Below are 21,073 nucleotides of genomic sequence, written 5' to 3'. Positions count from 1 at the left end.
CAGAGAAACAACATCCAGGAGTCCTCCTTTTTAAAAAGATTTTATTTATTTATTTGACACAGATACAGCTAAAGAGCACACAGAGGGGGCACGGGAGGCAGAGCAGGAGAGAGGAGCAGACTTTCCATGGAGCAGGGATCCTGGTGCGGGGCTTGATCCCAGGACTGTGGGATCATGACTTAAGCTGAAGGCAGATGCTTAACTGACTGAGCCACCCAGGCGCCCCTCCAGGAATCCTCTTTCTAAACCAAAAATAGGCTCTCTGGACCAAGCCTAACAAGAATACATGATCTATCATGACGTCACCCAAACCTGCCTCTAGCTCATTCATCAACCCCTCTCTTCTAATCCAGGTGACTTTCCCGGACCTAAAGCTGTCCCCTGCCCACCGCCATGCTCTTTCTCTTATGCCTCTGTTCTAGGCACATACTAATTTCTTTGTTCAAGAGGTCCTGCCACACAGTCACTCAACCTTTAAGATCAAATGTCACCTCTGGAGAAAAGGTAGTGGCTTCATTCTGGGAAGGGAATGGGTTCTGAATTGCTGCCACTTTTTTTTTTTTTTAAGATGGAGTTTATTTCTGTTAAAACAATACTCAAGGAATTTTTCAGAAGGTCAAAGGCCCAAAGATAGCTGGTTTAATATAATATTATAGCCAGGTGCCAGTTTTGAAATCTTCAGGACAACCCTGGGTGGTCTGACATCTCACTAATTCTCCCAGTCCACAAGTGGTGAATTCCTCTGAGTTTTGGTGTAATTCACACGAGGCTATCCCTCCAGTGATGATGACCAAAAACAATGCCAGAAGCAGTCATCGTCATTGAGAGGAAGAAAGGTAAATGACCAGAGAAGAAAGCCACCATAGCAATTGCAAGAAGCAAAGTTATTAATTCAGTATAAAACAAACAGAAGCATTTGCAAAATCTGTATGAAAACCCTTCTTGCATTATTCTTTGAAACCAGGTCCTGTGACTATGAGCTAGAGTAGCTGGGATCATGACGGATCTTGTAAGAACCTGTATCTTCATATTCTTTTTCTCAAGCTCTTGCATGGTGCCTGAAAACTGGCAGACGTGGGATCGATGTCTTTCAAGTCAATGGAGGAGCTGCTGACTCACCAATTAATGCAAGGTCGATCCCTCTTCTGACTTTATTGGGCTTTTCCAGAGTAAAACCACAACACTAATCTCTCTCAATCACAACAATAACAACAGCTTTATAGCAAGAGCAGCTAATATTAATTGAGCACTTCCTATGTGCCAAGCGCTGTGAAATCTTAACATGGATATTTTCAGTGAACTTCACAAATTATCCCCTCTTTTCAGATTAGGAGCTTGAAGTTGAAGACACCAAGTCATTTAATTTGCCTACGTCAGTTGCCAGGGCAGTAGGTGAAGAAGGCCAGATCGAAGCCCGGAAGCCATATAGAGCATTATGAAGGTATAGTGCTAACAAGGACTCAACACTACCAGGCTCGTGGTTATTGACTCATTACAGGTGATACTGATCTCCCCTGCGCAGCTCTTCCCACTCCAGGCATGCGCAGTCAGACTCTCTACGGCTGGCTGAGGGGAGCACAAGCCCTTTGGATTTGTGGAAGAGCGTGGCGGCCATCTTAGTGCTGTCACGGGCCGTTGGAAATTACCATGACAACAAGCTTGGAGGCTTTTGGGTGGCCTCTGGCCTGGTGCTAAGTGCAAGCTTCTCCACTCCTTATGGATCCCCAAAAGCCAAACCTTCAATGGCAGAACCCGTCAGTAACTGGCTTCCTGTGATATTCCTGGGAGAGCAGGCTCCTCCGAAGTCTTGAAGATAAACCCTCATCACGTCTGTGTGAGTTGTTGGCTAAAGGTCCAAACTCAGAACTCGTTACCTCCTCGACAGAGCCTTTTCTGGCCCCCAGGCCACTCAGAGTTATATCTTACCATTCCCCCATTCCTTGGTATTCTATCTGTAAGCCCTTTTCAGTTCATTTTCCGCTCAGGGCGTAAGGGGAAAGTTGCTACAAAACATGGCAGGCAGTCGATAAAAAAATTGCGAGTAATTGCATCAAAATGCCAGTTGATGTAATTTTTAGGTCCAGTGAGAAAAATCCCATTTTTCTGGAAAAGACTACTGATCTTTGAGATTTGAGAATGCAGCCAGCTCCCGATTTTATTTCTCCCTGGTAAAGGGAACAATAACGGCCTGTGGGGAAAAGCGTGTGTGTGTGTGTGTGTGTGTGTGTTCTGCTTTGTGTGTGTGTGTGTGTGTGTGTGTGTGTGTTCTGCTTCGGCCCTCCCAGATGTCAGTTACTGAAGGTTTAAGGCACAAATCCCATGCCCATTTTTTTCCCCTCAGCGGCCGCCCGCCTTCAAAGAGCCCTGGGGAGGGCTGGCGGGACAGCTCCCACCTGGGCATTCCGCGTGCGTCCGTGTGCATTTAATTCAGATACAGACCGCATTTTATAGCAACTTGAACATGCCATTCTAACGTACTGGAAGAGATGAGAAATGGGGCTGTGAGTTCTATCTGGGTTCATGGGCTCAGCATGAGCAAGGTTTGCAGTGCCTTTCAGAGGGGGCCACATCCGAAATGAGAGGCCCAGGACATCTGCGGGATGGAGTCTGCAGGCCGGTTCCCATCTGGGAAGAGCGGGCTGCCGGGCAGTGATGGAAGTGTCCAGCAGGGGGCTGGCATTCTCTGTCTATAAGTAGCCCCGGTTCCCCCGCAGAGCCCCGGCTCAGCGCCGCTGCTGTTTGCTGGTGAAGTCAGTGACGTGCACAGCATCCTGCCTAGAGGATTGGAGGGCTTCTCAGTGCAGTTTTTTTTCTACCCACTTTAAACCTTCAGGTTCGAAATATCAGGAAGGATAGGACATGCCGTATGAAAAGAGCCGGCCAAAAGTTCCTAGCAAACTGCAGCCGGAGAGACTCAGCCTAGAATGGAGGTAGAAGGAGTTGATACAGAGTGGGTTTAATTCCGGCTGACTTTTTGCTGTCGTTTGGTTGCAACTTACTGAATTTAGACATGTATTCCGTTGGCCATGTGAGGACCAGAGCAGGACCAGCATCCAAATAGCGCCAGACCCTTCCGAATGCCACAGTGCATGTGTCCTCAGAGTATCTGTGTCAAGGAAGATAAAGAGCCCAGCCTAGATTGTAGCCTCATCTTTGCCCAACTACAAAATCAGAGTTAAGCAACAGCATCTGAGAGCCCTTTTCAGGTGGGAAAGAACCCAGAGGATGGCTCTGAATGATTGCTTGCTTTTGAACTTGGAAGTGGAGCACTTCTTGTACTGCAACGTCTCCAATCACAGTGCAGATGTACCCATGAACGACGACTGGTTCCACCCAGGGGTCTTCTATGTCATCCCGGCCGTCTATGGGGTCATCATCCTGATAGGCCTCATAGGCAACGTCACGCTGATCAAGATCTTCTGTACAGTGAAGGCCATGCGGAATGTGCCCAACCTGTTCATCTCCAGTCTGGCCTTGGGAGACCTGCTCCTCCTGGTAACGTGCGCTCCCGTGGATGCCAGCCGGTACCTGGCCGACAGATGGCTGTTCGGCAGGATTGGCTGCAAACTGATCCCGTTCATACAGCTCACCTCGGTGGGGGTGTCTGTCTTCACGCTCACGGCTCTCTCGGCGGACAGGTGAGTTCTGGAGCAAAGTCACCTTCCCTCTGAGGGTAGCAGATGCCTTGGGAAATGAGCCACCCGCTTGGGGCAGGCAGAGCTGTTTGCACAAAGGGAAGTTTCACTCAAACTCAGATTCCCTTCCAGGCACGTTGTTCTGGGGATTCCTTCTTGAGTTTGACATGTCGGCTTAAGAAAGGAAAGTGAGGGGGTCGTGGGACAAAAGAGGACAAATGGAAAAAAAAAAAAATCTCTGAGCATAAGATTGACATGTATTTTCTGGAGACAAATCGGTTTAGCATTGCTTTTTCCTACCCTCTCCCTCCCTGCAAAATTAATTGGTGAGAAAAAAAAAAAAAATCACACCTAATAGAGTTTACACCCCAGGCAAACATTTCTTAGAAGTAATTCAAAGGCTTCAGAGAACAGAAAAGTCCCACTGAATTTCTTCCTCAAAATATTCTTTCAGAAATAAACAAGAGGAGAAAATAAGCAGCATTTCTTTGAAATTTAGTTTCCTCAGACCATTTAACTTTTCTCATAGCTGATTCTGTATTTGGCTCTCTGTAACCAGAAAGCTGGTTTTTGTTAAGTATCCCTTCAGTGAAATCAAGCATTATGTGGATTTTTTTCCCCCTTGAGAAAGTTCCATTCAAGTTTGATTTTGAATTTTAATATCTTTATTGATGTACTTGCACATACAGTGCCTTTGGGGAGGGGGGTCGGTAGGAGAGGGAGTTGCATTTCTTTCTGGGCAACACTCGTATGTGTGAACTGCATTTCTTGTGTGAACATGTTGGTTAAAAATTCACATTTATTCATTCTTAAAGATTCATAATCATTCCTCGAACATGTACCAAGCATCTATTTTGTAAAAAAACACTTGCTTGAGTGGACCAGTTGGGAAATATGTGCAGGTTGTTGGCACACATGGCTGCCTAGATCTAACGTGCTTCTGAGCTCTAGAAACTGGGTGCAGTAATGTATAGACTCCAGAAACATCACAGGGCATACAGTCAAATTAAGAAAAACTGGAACAATGAACCAGAGACTCTTAAGCTTTGATTCGAAAATGCTCTGTATGTGATGCCGTTAAAGACGGATGAGGATTTGAGCACGTACCAGGAAAGGCATAGAAGCAGCTCTCGAAAGTTTATGCTCTGAAGAAAACTCCCACATTTGAACACAGACGGTAGTGGATTTTCATTTTATAGAGGAGCAAACAGTCCCCCGGTGATCTGGCTTTGTCAAGTAACGGCCGAATAAAGACAGTGTTATCAGTATTTATAGACACATGTTTATAGTTAGCTGCCCGAAGTACACTGTTCATTTTCAAAGATGGAAAAATGAGAGCCCTGAGGCAAGGTTTGCACATCGAACCGGCCAGAGGGGCTTCCTCCATTCCCAGCTGGCTGCCCCCCGAACTTTGGCCCACCAGGTACTCGTGGCCACAGGCAGCCTCGCCGGTTGTCTCGGGCCAGGCGGACTCTGGAGCAGGCAGAAGGTCCGTGGCTCATTCCACAGACGCTAAGGGCATCTCAGGATAGCGGTGAATTTTCCTGATGGGAGGGTAAGATTCTGGACTCTGGACTGGTGGGTACAGTGGTGTAGTGGGGGTTTACAGGCTTCTTGGGGCAGGGTGGGGGGACAGAGAGGAGGGCAAGGCTGTGGAATGTAAAGAGGCAGCTGCAGGGGACCCCTTCCCGAGTTGCCCAGCAGACCGAGTTCCCTGTGGGCAGAAAGGCTCTTTCCAAAGTCCGGTTGCAGCCTTTGCCAGCTCCCGTGTGTTCCCAGCAAGTTTAGAGTTCCTGCGTGTCCTTCCCCTACTAGAAGCTTCCCTGTACCTAACCTTCTGTGCTTCGCTGAGGTTTCAAAAAGCTGACGAGTCCCGTGAATCACAGGTAGTGCGTGTAATCAATTTCGACAAGAGTTAAGTACTGAGCTAGTTAAATCCTGTAAACCTGTACTTATCTGTTGAATCTCATTTTTAAAAGCTATCAGGGTCTTACAGTAACCTCATGAGGATGGCAGGGCAATCACAGAGACACACATACTCCTTTTTTCTCGACAAGTTACTATCTATATACAGTAAAGTGAACAAGTGTATAGCTCAATGGGGTTTTTACTTATGTCTTCGTAACCACATAACCGCCACCCAGATGGAGATACAGTCCACTTCCGGCCGTCCAGGAGTTTCTTCTGTGCCTCGTTCCAGTGAATGCCCTCCCCCAGAGAGGAGCAGTCACTCTTCGGAGTTCAGTTAACACAGATGATTTTTGCCTGTTCTTTAACTGCATATAAAGGGCATCATGGTTCTTATGCTTATCATGTCTGAGAGAGTCACCTGTGTGGGTGCACACAGCAATGGTTTCTTCTTAACTCTTGTGTGGTATTCTGCTGTAGGAATATGCCTCCGTTTCTGTATCCATTCGAATACTGATGGACATTGGGTTGTTTCCATAATAACCCACTCTGGGTGTTCTTATTCATGACTTTTGGGGAACATGCGTGTTTATTTCTCTTGGGTTTGAGCTGGGGAATGGACCTGCTGGATCATAGGGGGTACATATTTGTTTAGTAAGCTTCGTCAAAGAGTTTCCTAAAGTGCTAGTCTGTATTTGACGGGGTGGTAGAAGGATGAACCAGCCTCAATCTACAGCCTCAGGGGTGCCGAGGTGGGAAGGGCTGTGGAGTCAGGCCTCCCTGCCCCCGTAGGTTCACCTGCAGTGCCGGGACTCATCCCCACCTCCCCGCTGCAGTCCTCCCTCCCCGCAGACCAACTTGAATCTTTGTTACTATGAAGGGAATAACAGTTTTCTAGAAACGATTATGCTGCTGCCACCGTGTCAGAGGGAGACTTCAAGGCAGTCCCAGAAACCAGAACTCTGGGTTTCACACAGTTGACTAATTGCAGATTTACATTCAAGCCCTTCACTTCTGGTCCCTGCCCTCCTCCTTCCATGATTTCTTCCCCTAGACATGCACTGATGTCCTCATACCTCATACTGAATTCCTGGCTCTGCTTCCTTTGCTGATGCTGTGTCCCGCCCACTCTCCAGAACACTTTCTCCTTCCCTGCATAGAAGATGCTCCTCCCCATGTGACCTATGGGCTTGGAATGAGCATCAATGGTCCTGCATTTTAGGCTATTTGCTGCCATTACTCCCCATTGAAAGGAGTCAGATTGAGTCACTTAGCTCTCTGACCTTAAGTTGAATCATCTGTAAAGAGAGTTGAGCTCCATTATTTCTAAGGTCCCTCCAAATTTTTTCTTATCTATCATCTTGCCTATCATTCAGAATATGGTTCAATCTTCCTCCTTAAAACCCTAAGTTGGACCATTCTAGCCCCAAGTTCCTAGCACTCCCCCAAACATAAAGCTTATTATCTGAGACATGAATTACCTCATGACTTCTTTCATTTTGCTCTTTGGAAGTATATCACTCATTTGTCTCTTTTTAGCCTTTTGTATATTCACCGCATTAACTTTTCAAGTAGGTTAATGCTGAGGGCAGGGGCGCCTGGATGGCTCTGTCGGTTAAGCCTCTGCCTTCAACTCAGGTCATGATTCCAGGGTCCTGAGATCGAGTGCCACATCAAGCTCCCTCTTCAGTGGGGGGCCTGCTTCTCTCTCTCCCTCTGCCTGCTGTTCCCCCTGCTTGTGTGCACCCACTCTCTCTCTGTCAAATAAAATCTTTAAAAAAAAAAAAAGATGCCGAGGGTGGAAATTTCTTATATATTCCTCTATCTTCCACAGTACCTCACATGATTCCTTGGCACCAAGTGGGTGATCAGTAAACATTGCTTGATGAATTACTTTTAATCATACTTTCTTCTTCTCATTCCATAACCATACTTTCTTCTTCTCATTCTCAAACCATACTTTTCTTCTCATTCTTCTTCTCCTTTTTCAGAATTCATCGGAAAGCACATTCTTTAAAATGTCTCATACAGTCACCAGCTTATCTCTTCCTCTCTATGAAGCTCTCCCTGTTTGAGTCAATGTGAGAAAAACCTTTCCGTGAATGCATTCAGGGGATGACGATGTGTGGATGGACAGACAGATGAAAAGACAGGTGGTTGGATGAGTGGATGGGTAGAAGGATGGACAATGATTGGATGGATAGATATACTTTTTACATACTGGTCTTTCCTATGAGATGCCCATTTCCGTACTAGGTGCCTCAGTGTTAGGTAAATGGAGTTTAAGACCAAAATTGGGCCCTCAACTGGAGAAGGGTTGGGAGAATTTGTGTTTTCTTTTCAATAAATGTAAAGTTTAAAACTAGATGTAATGTTGACAGCATATAATGCCCAAGTTATATCGTGCCTGCTTCAGGTTCTGCTGGAATGGAACTGGCTGAATGAATCTTAAAGGCAGATGGATAGAGGAGTAACACTATAATTGTGATCCTTCCTTGATTTCATGAAAAACACTATTCATATATCTTCCCCTACCTTGTGACTGGCAATGTATACAGAAACAGGAAAGAGTTGCATTTACATAAACTTCTTGAAGTATAGATTCTTTGAATTAATTGCAAGGCATTTATGAGCTAATGGACTTTCGGCCTTTCCTGCCATCTTAGGCTTCATGGTCCAGCATCTTAGCCCCTAACCAAGTAAAACTAAAAATTCTGTTCTCCAGTCACACCAGCCACGTGTCAAAGGCTCAGTAACCACATGTGACTCTACTGGACAGTGCAGATACAGGACATTTCCATCATGGCAGAGAGTTCTGTTGGACAGAACTAGTTGAACTAGCTGCACGGGCTATTCCTGTCTGTCAAATATCTTCTATTAGAAGATACCAAAAATGAAGAGGGGAGAAACCAGGCAGCCTAATACAATCCCAGTCACAGACTTGGGGGATTGGGGCATCCCACTGATGAGGGTTTGAGACCTTCTGAAGAATACATGTGTGGTTCAACTTCCAGGTCTGCTTTACGAACTTCTCTCTGATCCATTTTCTTTTGCTGGGCCCTCTTCCATCTGCCAGTCTGTCTTTCTATCTTCCTATCCCAAGGCTTGCCAGAACAAACACTGTTGTAGCTAAAATCCTTTTTTTTTTTTTAATTTTTAGAGAGAGAGACAGAGCACAGGTGTGCGATCGGGGTGGGGGTGGGGCGGCGAGGAGGGGCAGAGGGAAAAGGAGAGAGAATCTTAAGCAGGCTCCATACCCAGCATGGAGCCCAACAATAGGGGGCTTGATCCCACAACCCTGAGATCATGGAGCAGAAATCAAGGGTTGGACACTTAACTGACTGAACCACCCAGGCACCCCTCTAGCTAAACTCTTCTCATTGCTTCCACATGTGCCTTCTGACTTCTCCCCTCTCTGACTTTATTTCCCTCTCCTTAAGAGCTGGCTTCCATTCCCTCCCTCTATCCAAATCCTATGAATCGTTCAAGGCACAGTTCAGGTCACTTCTCCTCTATGAAGCATTCCCTGATCTTTTGCTTTCACTGATTTTTCCCATTCTCAAGATGTTTTTGCCTATACTATGAAATACCCAATCTGTCCCTCATTGTATTACTGGGTCCTTTGTGTAGATGTGTTTTCTATATCCTTAATCATGTGGGAAGCTCCTTGGGGCCTGTGTCTTCTATGACACACGGGCCTACGGTACATCAAGTAAGAGGACGATAACCACAGCTTGGTTGATGTTTGAGCAGTGACAAGTAGAAGTCATCTTAAAATTCAAGCCCTTGTTTGACAGAGACCAAAAGATGGAATTTGGCCTTGTCACAGCAGATTCAGAATACAGTCAGACTGTAATCCTGCTCTCCTCATTTTAAGTCCTAGTGCGTTCAGGGGAACTGGAAGCTTTTCTTTACGCACCATCAAAACACAGAGTCTGATTCCATTTCCCTTCCCTGGACAGTGGGAACTTCTGATTCCAAACCCTACTGTTCTGAGGGAGGATAACCTGAGTAGCCCCAAAGTGGTGCCTTCCTAAGGAGGTCACCCCAGTGATGCCAGAGGCTCCTCTAATGTTCTAGAGGCCCAGCTTCATTGATTTCAAGGAGATGGACACTTTCGCACAAGAGAGGACAATTTAATTTCTTGTAAAGTATCTTTTCCAGAAAGTCCCTCTGTTGGAGGGGCTTACATGAGTCACCAGTTCGTCACTTCTCGATAGTATGACTGTTCTGAGGCATACTGCCTCTCTGGAAGGAAACTCATCTTGTGTTTCCTCAGGGTGATGGATCTGCCACGGATGCTGGCAGACTCTGGGGTGCCCAGAGGGCAGGTGCAGCGGAAGTGGGGTTTCCCAGCAAGGCTCTCTCAACTGGAGTGCTGTGGACAGAAGGGCAGAAAAGGATTTTGACCTTGTCTCTCACACTTTATCTTCGAAAGTGTTAAACTTACGTGTGATTAATTAAGTATCATTCCTGGCAACTTAATATGCATGGAGGCAGAAAGGAGAAAAAGCACAAACTTGATCGTGAAACATACTGAACAGCCTGAAATGGCTTCCTGGTGAGGTTTTTTGAACTGTGCTTGTCAATAACATCCTTTGAAAAATAGACTAGATTAGCATTTTTGCACTTGTAAATCCTCCTGGTGTGTAGGGTTTGCATAAATTCTCTCAATTAAAACACATGTTCTGCAGAATAAAAGAAAAAAAATTCTCCATTCCTCTCTTTCTACCTCCCAGTCATGGAACAAGGGATTTTGTTTCTTATAGTCATCTTTGAAATTCTGCTGATTAGTATCTGATATTTGCTGCTACCTGAAATGATCTGATTTGTCTAGGAACCTCTAAGAGGCTGCTATTTCATTTTACACATTAAATATCACTTTCTATAGGGGTGTCTTTTTGTTTTTTTTTGTTTGTTTGTTTGACAGACAGATTACAAGTAGGCAGAGAGGCAGGCAGAGAGAGAGAGAGGAGGAAGCAGGCTTCCCACTGAGCAGGGAGCCCGATGCGGGGCTCGATCCCAGGACCGTGGGACCATGACCTGAGCTGAAGGCAGAGGCTTTAACCCACTGAGCCACCCAGGTGCCCCACGATAGGGGTGTCTTGGTGGCTGAGTCAGTTAAGAGCCTGACGCTTGATTTCGGCTCAGGTCATGATCTCAGGGTCGTGAGATTGAGCCCGACGTTGGGGTCTGTACAGGCTTGGAGTCTGCTTGGGATTCTCTCTCCCTCTCCCCCTGCCCCTCTGCACCCTCTAAAAAAATAAATAAATATCACTTTCTAAGGAAGGTCTTCATTGGCCATTCATTCTAAAGGAATGACCAACACTACTCCATCATCCAGTTTCTTTTTTCAGGTTGATTGAGGTGTAACTTACGTACAGTAAACTTTTAGGTGTACATTTCTCTGAATTTTGACAAACTTATGCAGTAGGTAACCACCACCACTAGAGTCCAGATGCAGAACATCCATCACCCCAGATACTATCATGTCCTTGTGTGGTCTGTCCCCTTCCTTCACCCTCAGCTCCCGAAAACCACTGATCTTTTCCAAAATAGCGTATGAATGACATTATATGGTGTATAGTTGTTTAAGTCTGGCTTCTTTCAGCTCCCATTGTTGTGTGTATCAGGAACCCATTCCTACTTGTTGCTGGGTAGTGTTCCACTGCGTGGGTATACCAGTTGGTTTATCTCTCCTTCAGTCAGCCGGCATTAGGGTTGTTTTGAGTTTGGGTGATTATGAATAAAGTTGTCATCAATGTTCACATAGGATTTTGTATGGATGAATGTCTTCATTTTTCTTAGGTAAATATCATCCAGTATTATTTTCTTGAGGATTATTTTGTTCATTTATTTGCTCACTTGTTTATTTTCTGTCTTCTACCACTAGAAATAGAACCCTCCCCAAAATGGGAGGCTATCTCATTCAGTAGCATATTCTCTGATACTAAAACCATCCCTAACCTGCAGTAGAGGCTTGGTAAGTGTTGAATACATGAGTGGATGGAAACATGAAGGAAGGAGTAAAGAAATGAATGAATTCTGGTAGGTCCTACTGAGAGAACCTGAAAGGCTCGATTATGGTTTGTGAATCATGTTCATCTCCCTTTTTTTTTTTTTTTTTTTGAAGATTTTATTTATTTGTTTGACAGACAGCAGGAGAGCACAGGCAAGGGGAGCAGCAATCAGAGGGAGAGGGAGAAACAGGCTCCCCACTGAGCAGGGAGCCTGATGCGGGGCTCGATCCAGGACCCTGGGATCATGACCTGAGCCAAAGACAGTTGTTTAATCCACTGAGCCACCCAGGCGCCCCTATATTCATCTCCTTTGATGGTTAACAGAATGACTGCAGCAAAACAGTCATCCCAACTCTAGATGAAAAGACCTTATCCAGGTTTTATGGGAACTATTTGGAGGATGACTTTTTTTTTTTTCCCCAAGAGAGCCAACCTGGGGAGGGGGTGGGCAGAGGGAGAAGCAGGCTCCCCGCTGAGCAGGGAGCCCAATGCAGGGCTCGATCCCAGGACCCTGGGATCATGACCTGAGCCCAAGGCAGACGCTGAATAACTGAGTCACACAGGTGCCCCGGAGGATGCTTTTTAAGAAAAAACAAGTAAAATTATGAATGCAAAGTTAGGTAGAAATTTGGCTGTTTTAAAAGATTTAGAAAAATATTAGATTTCGAAATCACGGTGTTAAAAATGTAAATAAGTTGATAAATTCTACAAACATCACAAAATCCAGAAAAATAACATAATATCTATTATTCATTGCCTGACACATGACCATCACGCTTGTTTTCTTAAGTATTTTGGGTTCATCCTCATTTGTCTCCTCTTAAAATGGCAATGGTTTGGTGATATCCTTTTCTGTAGAGACATGAGAAAGATGAGTCAGACTTGTAGCATGGTTGATTAAAATGGGCTTATTATTAAGAAGTTAGAAAAGTTTCTTTCAGCTCCATAAGTCATTACTGGTTATGTCATATATGTTTAGTATTATTTAGGATTATTGTATAATGATTAAGATTATTTGAGAAACCCACTATCAAATTTCTTTCCTATATGGGCTATACAGTTTCACAGTATTTAAAATTTTGTGCCTTGAGTAATCTTAAGAGCTCATTTAATTAACATCCATTAACCTGTTTGCCATGAATGCCATTGCATTATAAGTTTTAAGTTTTCCTTATCAATGTTGGCATTTTGAGGATATGCATAACATGAGTCACTTCACACAAATGTCTTTGCTCTTTGTAACTTGGCTACAGGTTTCTGTCCTATAAACACAGACACTGGTAAATTTGACTTTGCTGATATATTTGGATTTAAATCTACCATGTTGTATTATTTGATTGTTATTGGTCTCACCCGTCTCATTATCCTTTCTCCCTTTCTTCTTGCGTTCTTTTAAATTAGTGAAATATTTTAATTATTCTACACCTCCCCATGAATTTAATTATATATTCTCTTCTTAGTATTCTTTCAAGGGCTACCCTAGAGTTTACAAACATGTATCCTTCACTTACTAGAATTTGCTATAATTTAGTACTTTCCTACTTCCAGGACAATTCAAAGATTGCAGTGCAAGGACACTTTAATTCTTTTTTTTTTTTTTTAAGATTTTATTTATTTACTTGACAGAGAGAGATCACAAGTAGGCAGAGAGGCAGGCAGAGAGACAAAGGGAAGCAGGCTCCCCGCGGAGCAGAGAGCCCGATGCGGGGCTCCATCCCAGGACCCTGGGATCATGACCTGAGCCGAAGGCAGAGGCTTTAACCCACTGAGCCACCCAGGCGCCCCAGGACACTTTAATTTTAATTCCATCTTGCCTTTTGTGGGAGGTAGGGTGGAGGGAGCTATGGTTTTTTATATTTTAATTCTCTTTGTATTTTAAAACCCACAACTCATTATGTTCATTGTTTACACATACTTTACATTTACTCACATATTTACCTTTAGATTTAAATTTATTCCTGTATTTACCTTTCCTGCTGTTCTCTATTTCTTCCTGCAACTCTGACTTCACCTGAGATCATTTTACTTCTGCCCAAAGAATGCCCTTCAGTATTTTACTGAGTGTAAATCTAATGGGGATACATTTTCTGGTTTGGTGTGTATGAAAATGCCTTTCTTTGATGTCAGTTGGGGAGGAGATTTTCACTGGGCATAGAATTCTAGGCCAGTAGTTCTGAGCCTTCACACTTTGACACTGCATTTATTGTACGTGGACTTCCACTATGATGACAGATGTCAGTTTTGTTGGTGCTTCTTTAGAATTATTGACTTGCCGCTCTTTGAGTGATTTTAAGATTTTTTTATCTTTGGTTTTCAGCAGCATTACCATGGTGCACTTAGCTGTGGTTTTCTTTGTATTTTTCCTGCTTGAGAGTATTGTCAAGTGCTCAACCATTACAACTTCAAATATTGCTTCTGTCACATTCTCTTTTTCCTCGCCTTTTTTATGCTGTCTAGGTATTAACAGACTACTACAGGGGAACTTTAAGCTTTTCAAATTTTCTTCCTCCTTTGCTTGTTTTTTGCCTTTCCTGAGGCAGAAAATGTCATCCTAGGGTCAGGCCTCTGTTTCTAGAAACTGTTTTAAACACAATCTCCTTCACCAGGTCCCCTAAATTTCCTATGTTTTACTGCGTTTTCCTTTCTCCTTTTCTCATTGTTCTTCACTGTGGCCATTTTCACTCACAAATCCTCTCTTTAGCTGTGTCTAGTCTTTCCATTTGGTTCCATCTTGTCATCTAATTTCTTGAACGAGTCCCAATATATTTTAAAATCCCCCTCTGGTTAATTCTAACATGCAGAAGCTCTATAAGCCGGTTTCTATTACAAATTTTCTTGTTTATTGGCCATTTTGTTTTGCCTCCTGGTATACAAGGCAACTTTGTTTGACTACCTGATTTTTGTAGATGAAGAACTGTAAATAATTTGAGGCTCTGGATATTATCATCTTCCAGAAAAGATTAGCTTTTGCTTCTTGGAGATCATTAGAGGCGGCAGGATATCTGACCCAATTAGGGACTAAGCAGATTGGAGGCCGGGCTTTGGTTTTGCAAGAATTAGTTCACCCCTCCTACTAAGGTGTTCCCCTTTTGGGAATCCGAACTGAGTGCTTGGAGCGTTTACCTGGCCTCCTCTCCTTGGCGGGCCTTGAACTCCATTGACTGTCCTCCTTCCTCCTAAAAATGCTAGAAGCTCTGCTCAACTTTATTTCTCTGCTGCTGTTTGCAACTTGGTAAATGCCTTATGGGGAAAATGGTACTAATAGCTTCATCTCTTTATGCTTCCCTTCTTTCCAGGATTTTGGCCCCTCACATCCTCACTGCCTTGGTATTTCTCTGATGTTTTCAAAGAGATCTTCTAACTTTTCATTTTAGGAGAGTTACTCAGCAACAAACTGCTTTGCCATCATAAGTGGAAAATCCCATCCCACCTCTCTTAAAGACCTGATCTGCAGCCCTCGAAGCTATTCATACCCCAGATCCTCTAACGAAGAGTGCAGAACTCCCCAGTGGGGCCTGTGGGACCAGCACCCACAGCCTCACATTGTCTTAGCAGTTTAGATTCGGAGAAGTGAGCTCTGGCTAACTTCAAAGCGAGTAAGTCGGGACTCTCGGCTGAGGCCTGCCGCAGTGGACACTGCCAAGTGGTGGAGGTACCTCAAAGCCTCTGGGACCTTTCAACTAAGCCAGGACTCTTAGGCCCCATAAGCAAGAGCTAGAGCCGACATTGAGTTATGCAGTGATTGGTAACAGCTAAAATTTCACGGCAAGGAAAGAGCCAAAATGTTCCTGAGGTACATTTCTTTAAACTTTACTTCCTTATTACTTTTTCTTTTTTTGTATTGTACTCAGACCAATGGGCCAGTGGGAATAGCTAAAGGTACATAGGAACAAAGCAGGAAGAAAATGCAAAGTGCAGCACAGAAAGAAAGTTATTTCCAGTGTGAGAAGAACGTATTGTGACAATAATAATATGTCCATGTGACTCACTTATTTCTTTATGCTGTCTACATATAAATAGAATGACTACAGGTCGACTTCAAGCTTTTCAAGGTTTCTTTTTTTCCCCCTTTGGTGGTGTTTTTGTTTGTTGTGTTTTGTTTAATTATCAGACAGTTTCATCATAGCAGGGTTGGGCCTCTGAGAAATATGTTAGACACAATTAAAAAATAATACAAAATTACGTAAGAGCAAAATTATAGTAGTTTCTCCTTGAGAGCCTATGGGAAATGCTTATTTCTTTTTAAATAAATGACAATCAAAACAGATTTTTAAGAATTTCATTATTATTTATTCTTTTCCCCTTCTACTTTATTTTTTTTTTTTTAAAGATTTATTTAGGTGCGCCTGGGTGGCTCAGTGGGTTAAGCCTCTGCCTTGGGCTCAGGTCATGGTCTCAGGGTCCTGGGATTGAGCCCCGCATCCGGCTCTCTGCTCAGCGGGGAGCCTGCTTCCCCCTCTCTCTCTGCCTGCCTCTCTGCCTACTTGTGATCTCTCTCTGTCAAATAAATAAAATAAAATAAAATAAAAAGATCTATTTATTTATTGGAGAAAGAGAGAGAGCACGTGTGTGTGTGCATGTGTGGTCAAGCCAGGAGACAGGCAGCAGGAGAGGGAGAGAAGCAGACCCCCTGTTGAGTGCGGAGCCCAATGTTGGACTTGATCCCATGACCCTTAGATCACGACCTGAGTTGTAATCAAGAGTCGGACGCTCAACTGACTGAGCCATGCAGTAGAAGCCTCCCCTCCTACTTTAAATGATCAGAAACACTACAGAAGAATAGAAAAATCAGAATTTGACATCTTTTCTTTCCTAGGTTTTTCAGCAGAGGTGCAATTGAAGGTTGAAATGATGGTTTGAGGGAAACAAGTACCACAGGATGAAGATAAGCATAGTAAATATTTAAAGTATTCTTCACTGATGCTTTAAAAAGACCTGAGACTGAAGAGCTATAGTCAAATATAACTAACTAGGGGATCCAGAGACGTAGGTTCAAGTCTTGGTTCTCAGCTAACCAACCGTGGGACCTCTGTGGGCACTAGTTTCCCATTCTGTAATATGAAGGGAATGGCACTTAATGACTCGTAAGTTGTAAATTCCACAATTATACAGAAAACAGGTTTGTCGTTAAGCATGTACTCACATATCTGCGCCGTGGTAAAAGCACTTCGCAGACTGACCCCGCATCGTCTGTTCTAAGAGCGCCTCACGAAGGGGGATGTAATATGTTAAGTATCATTCTGTTCTTTCAGGGCTTTACCTGGGCCTAGCTTGCTTCCCCAAACAGATTTTAAGTCCTTCGTGGTCAAGGATTTTTATGTCCATAGTGCCAAGGAGAGCCCGAGGTACTAAATTAGCACTTACCTGTTCCAATAAATTGACGAAGCATCCTGGACAATGAGCGTTTAGCACTGGAAGACCAACGGCAAAGGTCAGTGGCCTGTTGTCTTATTATCACAAACTAATAAGCCTAACAGGCAGAGCGCTGTGTAAAATGAAGACAGATTCTCTCCTCCATTAAAGAAGGAAACAGCAATTTTCGTATAAACAGGCAGAGAACAATAGAAATGCTAGCCGTGTTCACGCATTCAGTGCACACAGGCTGGGACCAGTAAACATTTTTTGTCAAGGGGCCCTATAATATTTTCAGCTTTGTGGGCCATAAGGTCTCTGTTGCAACCACTCGACACTGCCATTATACCATGAGAGCAGCTCTAGATGTTATGTAAGAAAATGGGCATAGCTGTGTTGCTGTGAAACCTTACCAACTGACCCTGAAGTTTGAATTTCATGTACTTTTCACATGTCACAAAATGTGATTCTTCTTTTGACCATTTCCCAACCATTTAAAATATAAAAACTAGTCTTAGCCCGGGGTACCTGGGTGGCTCAGTCGTTAAGCATCTGCCTTCGGCTCAGGTCATGATCCCGGGGTCCTGGGATCAAGCCCCATGACGGGCTCCCTGCTCAGCTCATTGGGCTCTCCCTCTCCCACTCCCCCTGCTTGTGTTCCCTCTCTCGCTGTGTCTATCTCTGTCAAATAAATAATAAATAAAATCTTTAAAACAAAAACAGAAACTACTCTTAGCTCGTGGGCCATACGAAAATGGGCAGAGGGACAGAGTTGGCCCATAGATCCTTGGTTTGCTCTCCTGATGTAGAAGTGTGTGCATGCTTGCTGACGTGGTCATTAAGCAGTCAGTCTTTACTATATGTTTTCTGAGTAGAGTTGACACACAATGTTATATTAGTTTCAGGCATACAGCTTCATGATTTGACATGTTTCTACGTTATGCTATGTTCACCACAAGGACAGCTACCTACCCGTCCCATTAAATCACTGTTACAATATCAAAGTAGAACCTAGGGGAATCCACGACCCCTGTCCAGTTAGCCAGGATGGACTATCCTAGGGGATCTGAAAAAAACAATACGAGATGAATCACACAGCTCTGTGGTGCTTTAAAGTATGAGGTACTGTCAAGTCATGCGCATTTGCTTTCGAATCAAAAACTTGAGAGTCTTTAAGTCTTTAAGATATGTGTCTTTTCCAGCATGCCCTGGGTCCACTGGATACTAACAGTTGTCTAAATGAAGAAAAGTAGATAGGTTTTTTAAGTAGAGAGTTTAACTCCAGGCTTCCCAGATCCCAGGTCTCTTGGTTGGTGGGGATGGGGGGGGGGGGGGGGGGGGGGGGGGGGGGGGGGGGGGGGTGCAGAGGGTTCCTGTTGCTCCTGGCAGAAGTGAAGATGTGACCAGATGCTGCACTTCTCCCAACCTCCTCCAGATGGTTTCACCATCATGCACAGTGCTGCCTCCTCTAAATTCTTCTCTTGTAAGCAAGGCCCTTTAAAATTATGTAAAAGGAGAATTGTTCTCAGGGAGAATCATTTCCTCAATATATCCAGGGATGTGTCTGGGCTTGAAATGGTTAGAGAAATAGGAAGTGTTTGGGTCATGGCAGATGTCTTGGGAGAAGGCTGTTAGCACTTTTATACTAAAATTTTTAACTGAAAAAAGTCATTCAGATGCACTGTCTAGACCATTTTCTTTGATGATAGCTTTGCTGACTCAAAGCAAACTTTTCAATTGGTTCTTAATTAAGATGCCCCCGAAGTTGCCTGGTGACAAACTTCTAAATTTTTCTTCCTTCCCGCCTTTCCTCCCCTCCTCCTTCCTTCCTTCCTAAGTGTATTGTGGTAAAATATACATAACATAAAACTGACTATGTTGATCACTTTTAAGTGCTCAGTTCTGTGGCATTCTGTGGTACATTCACATGGTTGTATAACTATCACCACCATGCACCCCCAGGATTTTTTTCATCTTCCCAATCTGAAATTCCCTATTAAATAATCACTGTCCTTTCTTTCATTGTATTTTTTTCTTTGCTCTTTCTTTTATTGTTAATTTTTGGAGGTCACATTTAGTGTAGCACTATTCATAGTGAGGACAAGTTCAAAAGCACTAAATTTGAAATGGTGTCTGAATTGGGAGTCCTGGCTCTTCTCATTGTCAACTGTGTGACTTTGGGCAAATCACTCTACGGTCTCAGTTTTCTGATCTTAAAATGGGGACAAGGATATTTACTTTTAATATATCACAGATTCCGGTGATATATTAAATATAATTTTTATAATGATGAAATGAGGTAATGTATTGACTTCTTTATGAAATGTTAGAATTCCTAGTCAAAAAAGTGAGTGTACCATTAGCATGATTGTTATTTCTGTTCATAACAGAGCTGAGGGGATGTTGTTGAAATCTCAACAAGGTGTCCCGGGATAGTCATCTCTTTTCATGGAATGCAATAGCCTTTTATTTAAATCGTGCTTCCTAGTTTCCAAAGTGCTTTTGAAACACCTCATTTAGCTCCTCGTTATAGCAAGTAAGGTTGATATCATTAGTTAGGAGATGGAGATCTGAAAGTCTCATGGTTTAAGGTCTGGGCCCAGGACCTCTGTTGAAACCTGCGCTCTGCCACCTGCCGGCTGTGTGAGCTCCGGTGACCTAGTTCATCTTGTGCAGTAGATTCTCCATCTGTAAGAAGACGATGACCACCATAGTACCTACTTCCTTGCGTCATTATAAGGGATTCAGAAAGTTAATTCCTGAAAAGTGTTAAGAGATATATCAGGCACATAGTCTCATACAAGTTTTTGTTAAATAAATAGTATAAAATAAAATAAAGGAAACTGAGACAGCATGCTTATGCAAAAATAGCTAATTATGGAAGTGGGCGTAGAAGCCAGGGCTCCCAGTCTCCCTCCGGTCCCTCCGTCTCACTGTCTTGGGCTCCTTTACCACCCAGGGGTACCTTGCTAACACCGTCAGGATCAACCTTCTGGGCCAGAGGACCCAAGAAGCTACAAAGTTAGGTCAACATTTCACCCTGTATGAAGCCTCTCATAAAAGGTTATTTAAATATAGTGCCATTAAATGTTTATACTTAGATACAATGAGTCATATCCCATGATGCTATTTTTGAGCTTTAATAATAATTCCTATTTTGAAAAAAAAAGAATGCATTTTATTGAGATAACTTAGAAATTCTTTTTTTATCCCCCATAATTTGAAATATATTAAAAAACCGGCATTCTCTCTGATATTTCATTTTCTGTGTATGCATTTGGTAAACTGATGGGACCGGGAGAAGAATTTGCATCGTCGTTGCTGTTGGTGGCCCACCCATATCCCTCGCACTCCTTGGAGGTCCCTTACAGACCCAGACTTGCTGTTTTTCTCGGACCAAGAGTGATACCTGGCCATGGGAGGGTTTGAAGCAGGCGGGAGTGCTCCAGAATGAACAATGGAGGACCATTCTCAACCAAAGAGGGATGGGAGTCTGTGAGAAACACCTCAGCCTCCTCATGCCTTGGTGGCACAGTTCTGGAATGGGCTCGCCAGTCTCTCAGGGTGTCCCCAGCAGGCCTGTGCTCCAGCTGCCCAGAATGGCACCCTTCATTGGCTTCTAGTCCGTTCCATTCCCTCCCTGTGCTTCCTGGGATCCCCCCCTCAAACAAACTACTTCCCCCTAAATCCTTGTCTCGGGGCCTATTGGGCCGTGAATGACCATTTTTGGAGACAGTTTATTGCCCCCAGTCTATTTTACCTTCTGCCCTAGAGCACGGGTGATTTTTCTCTTCTTTGTGAGTCCTCCCTGTTCTCTAGCTTCTCTGTTACTCAGTTGAGCTAATGCAGGCCATGTCTAACTACAACTCGCAAGTGGGATTTATAAACATTCTTCAAACTTTGGGGCTTATAAATTACTGAAACAGTTTAACAAGTTATAAATATATGTTCTTCCCTCCGTAACATTTTTTAAGGAATGGCCTACGAACAGCTTGTGCCAGGATGTGTGTACGGCGACTGAAACCGCACTAGGTGACCGCTCTCCTTTGTCATTTGAAACATACCCCCGGCAACTGTAGTGTTTCATCCTGCTTATACCCCTTCTGACAAATTCCCTTATAGGATTAGCACGGAGCTTTGGAATTAGGTCATCCTGCT

The 21,073-nt window shown here is 43.8% G+C and overlaps 1 protein-coding gene across 1 annotated transcript in view; it reads left to right on the top strand.

Moving 5' to 3' along the window:
- The first annotated feature begins 3,225 nt into the window (after window positions 1-3,225).
- LOC111157191 (gastrin releasing peptide receptor) overlaps window positions 3,226-21,073 on the top strand; it is a 29,952-nt gene continuing 12,104 nt past the window's right edge. Inside the window, exon 1 of the mRNA XM_022518480.1 lies at window positions 3,226-3,638. Coding sequence (XP_022374188.1) covers window positions 3,226-3,638 — 413 coding nt within the window. The remainder of the gene's footprint in view (window positions 3,639-21,073) is intronic.

This window comes from Enhydra lutris, unplaced genomic scaffold (genome assembly GCF_002288905.1).
Source record: "Enhydra lutris kenyoni isolate GAN:26980312 unplaced genomic scaffold, ASM228890v2 scaffoldscaffold52, whole genome shotgun sequence".
NCBI classification, from domain to species: domain Eukaryota; kingdom Metazoa; phylum Chordata; class Mammalia; order Carnivora; family Mustelidae; genus Enhydra; species Enhydra lutris.
This window is presented reverse-complemented; position numbering and strand designations above follow the sequence as displayed.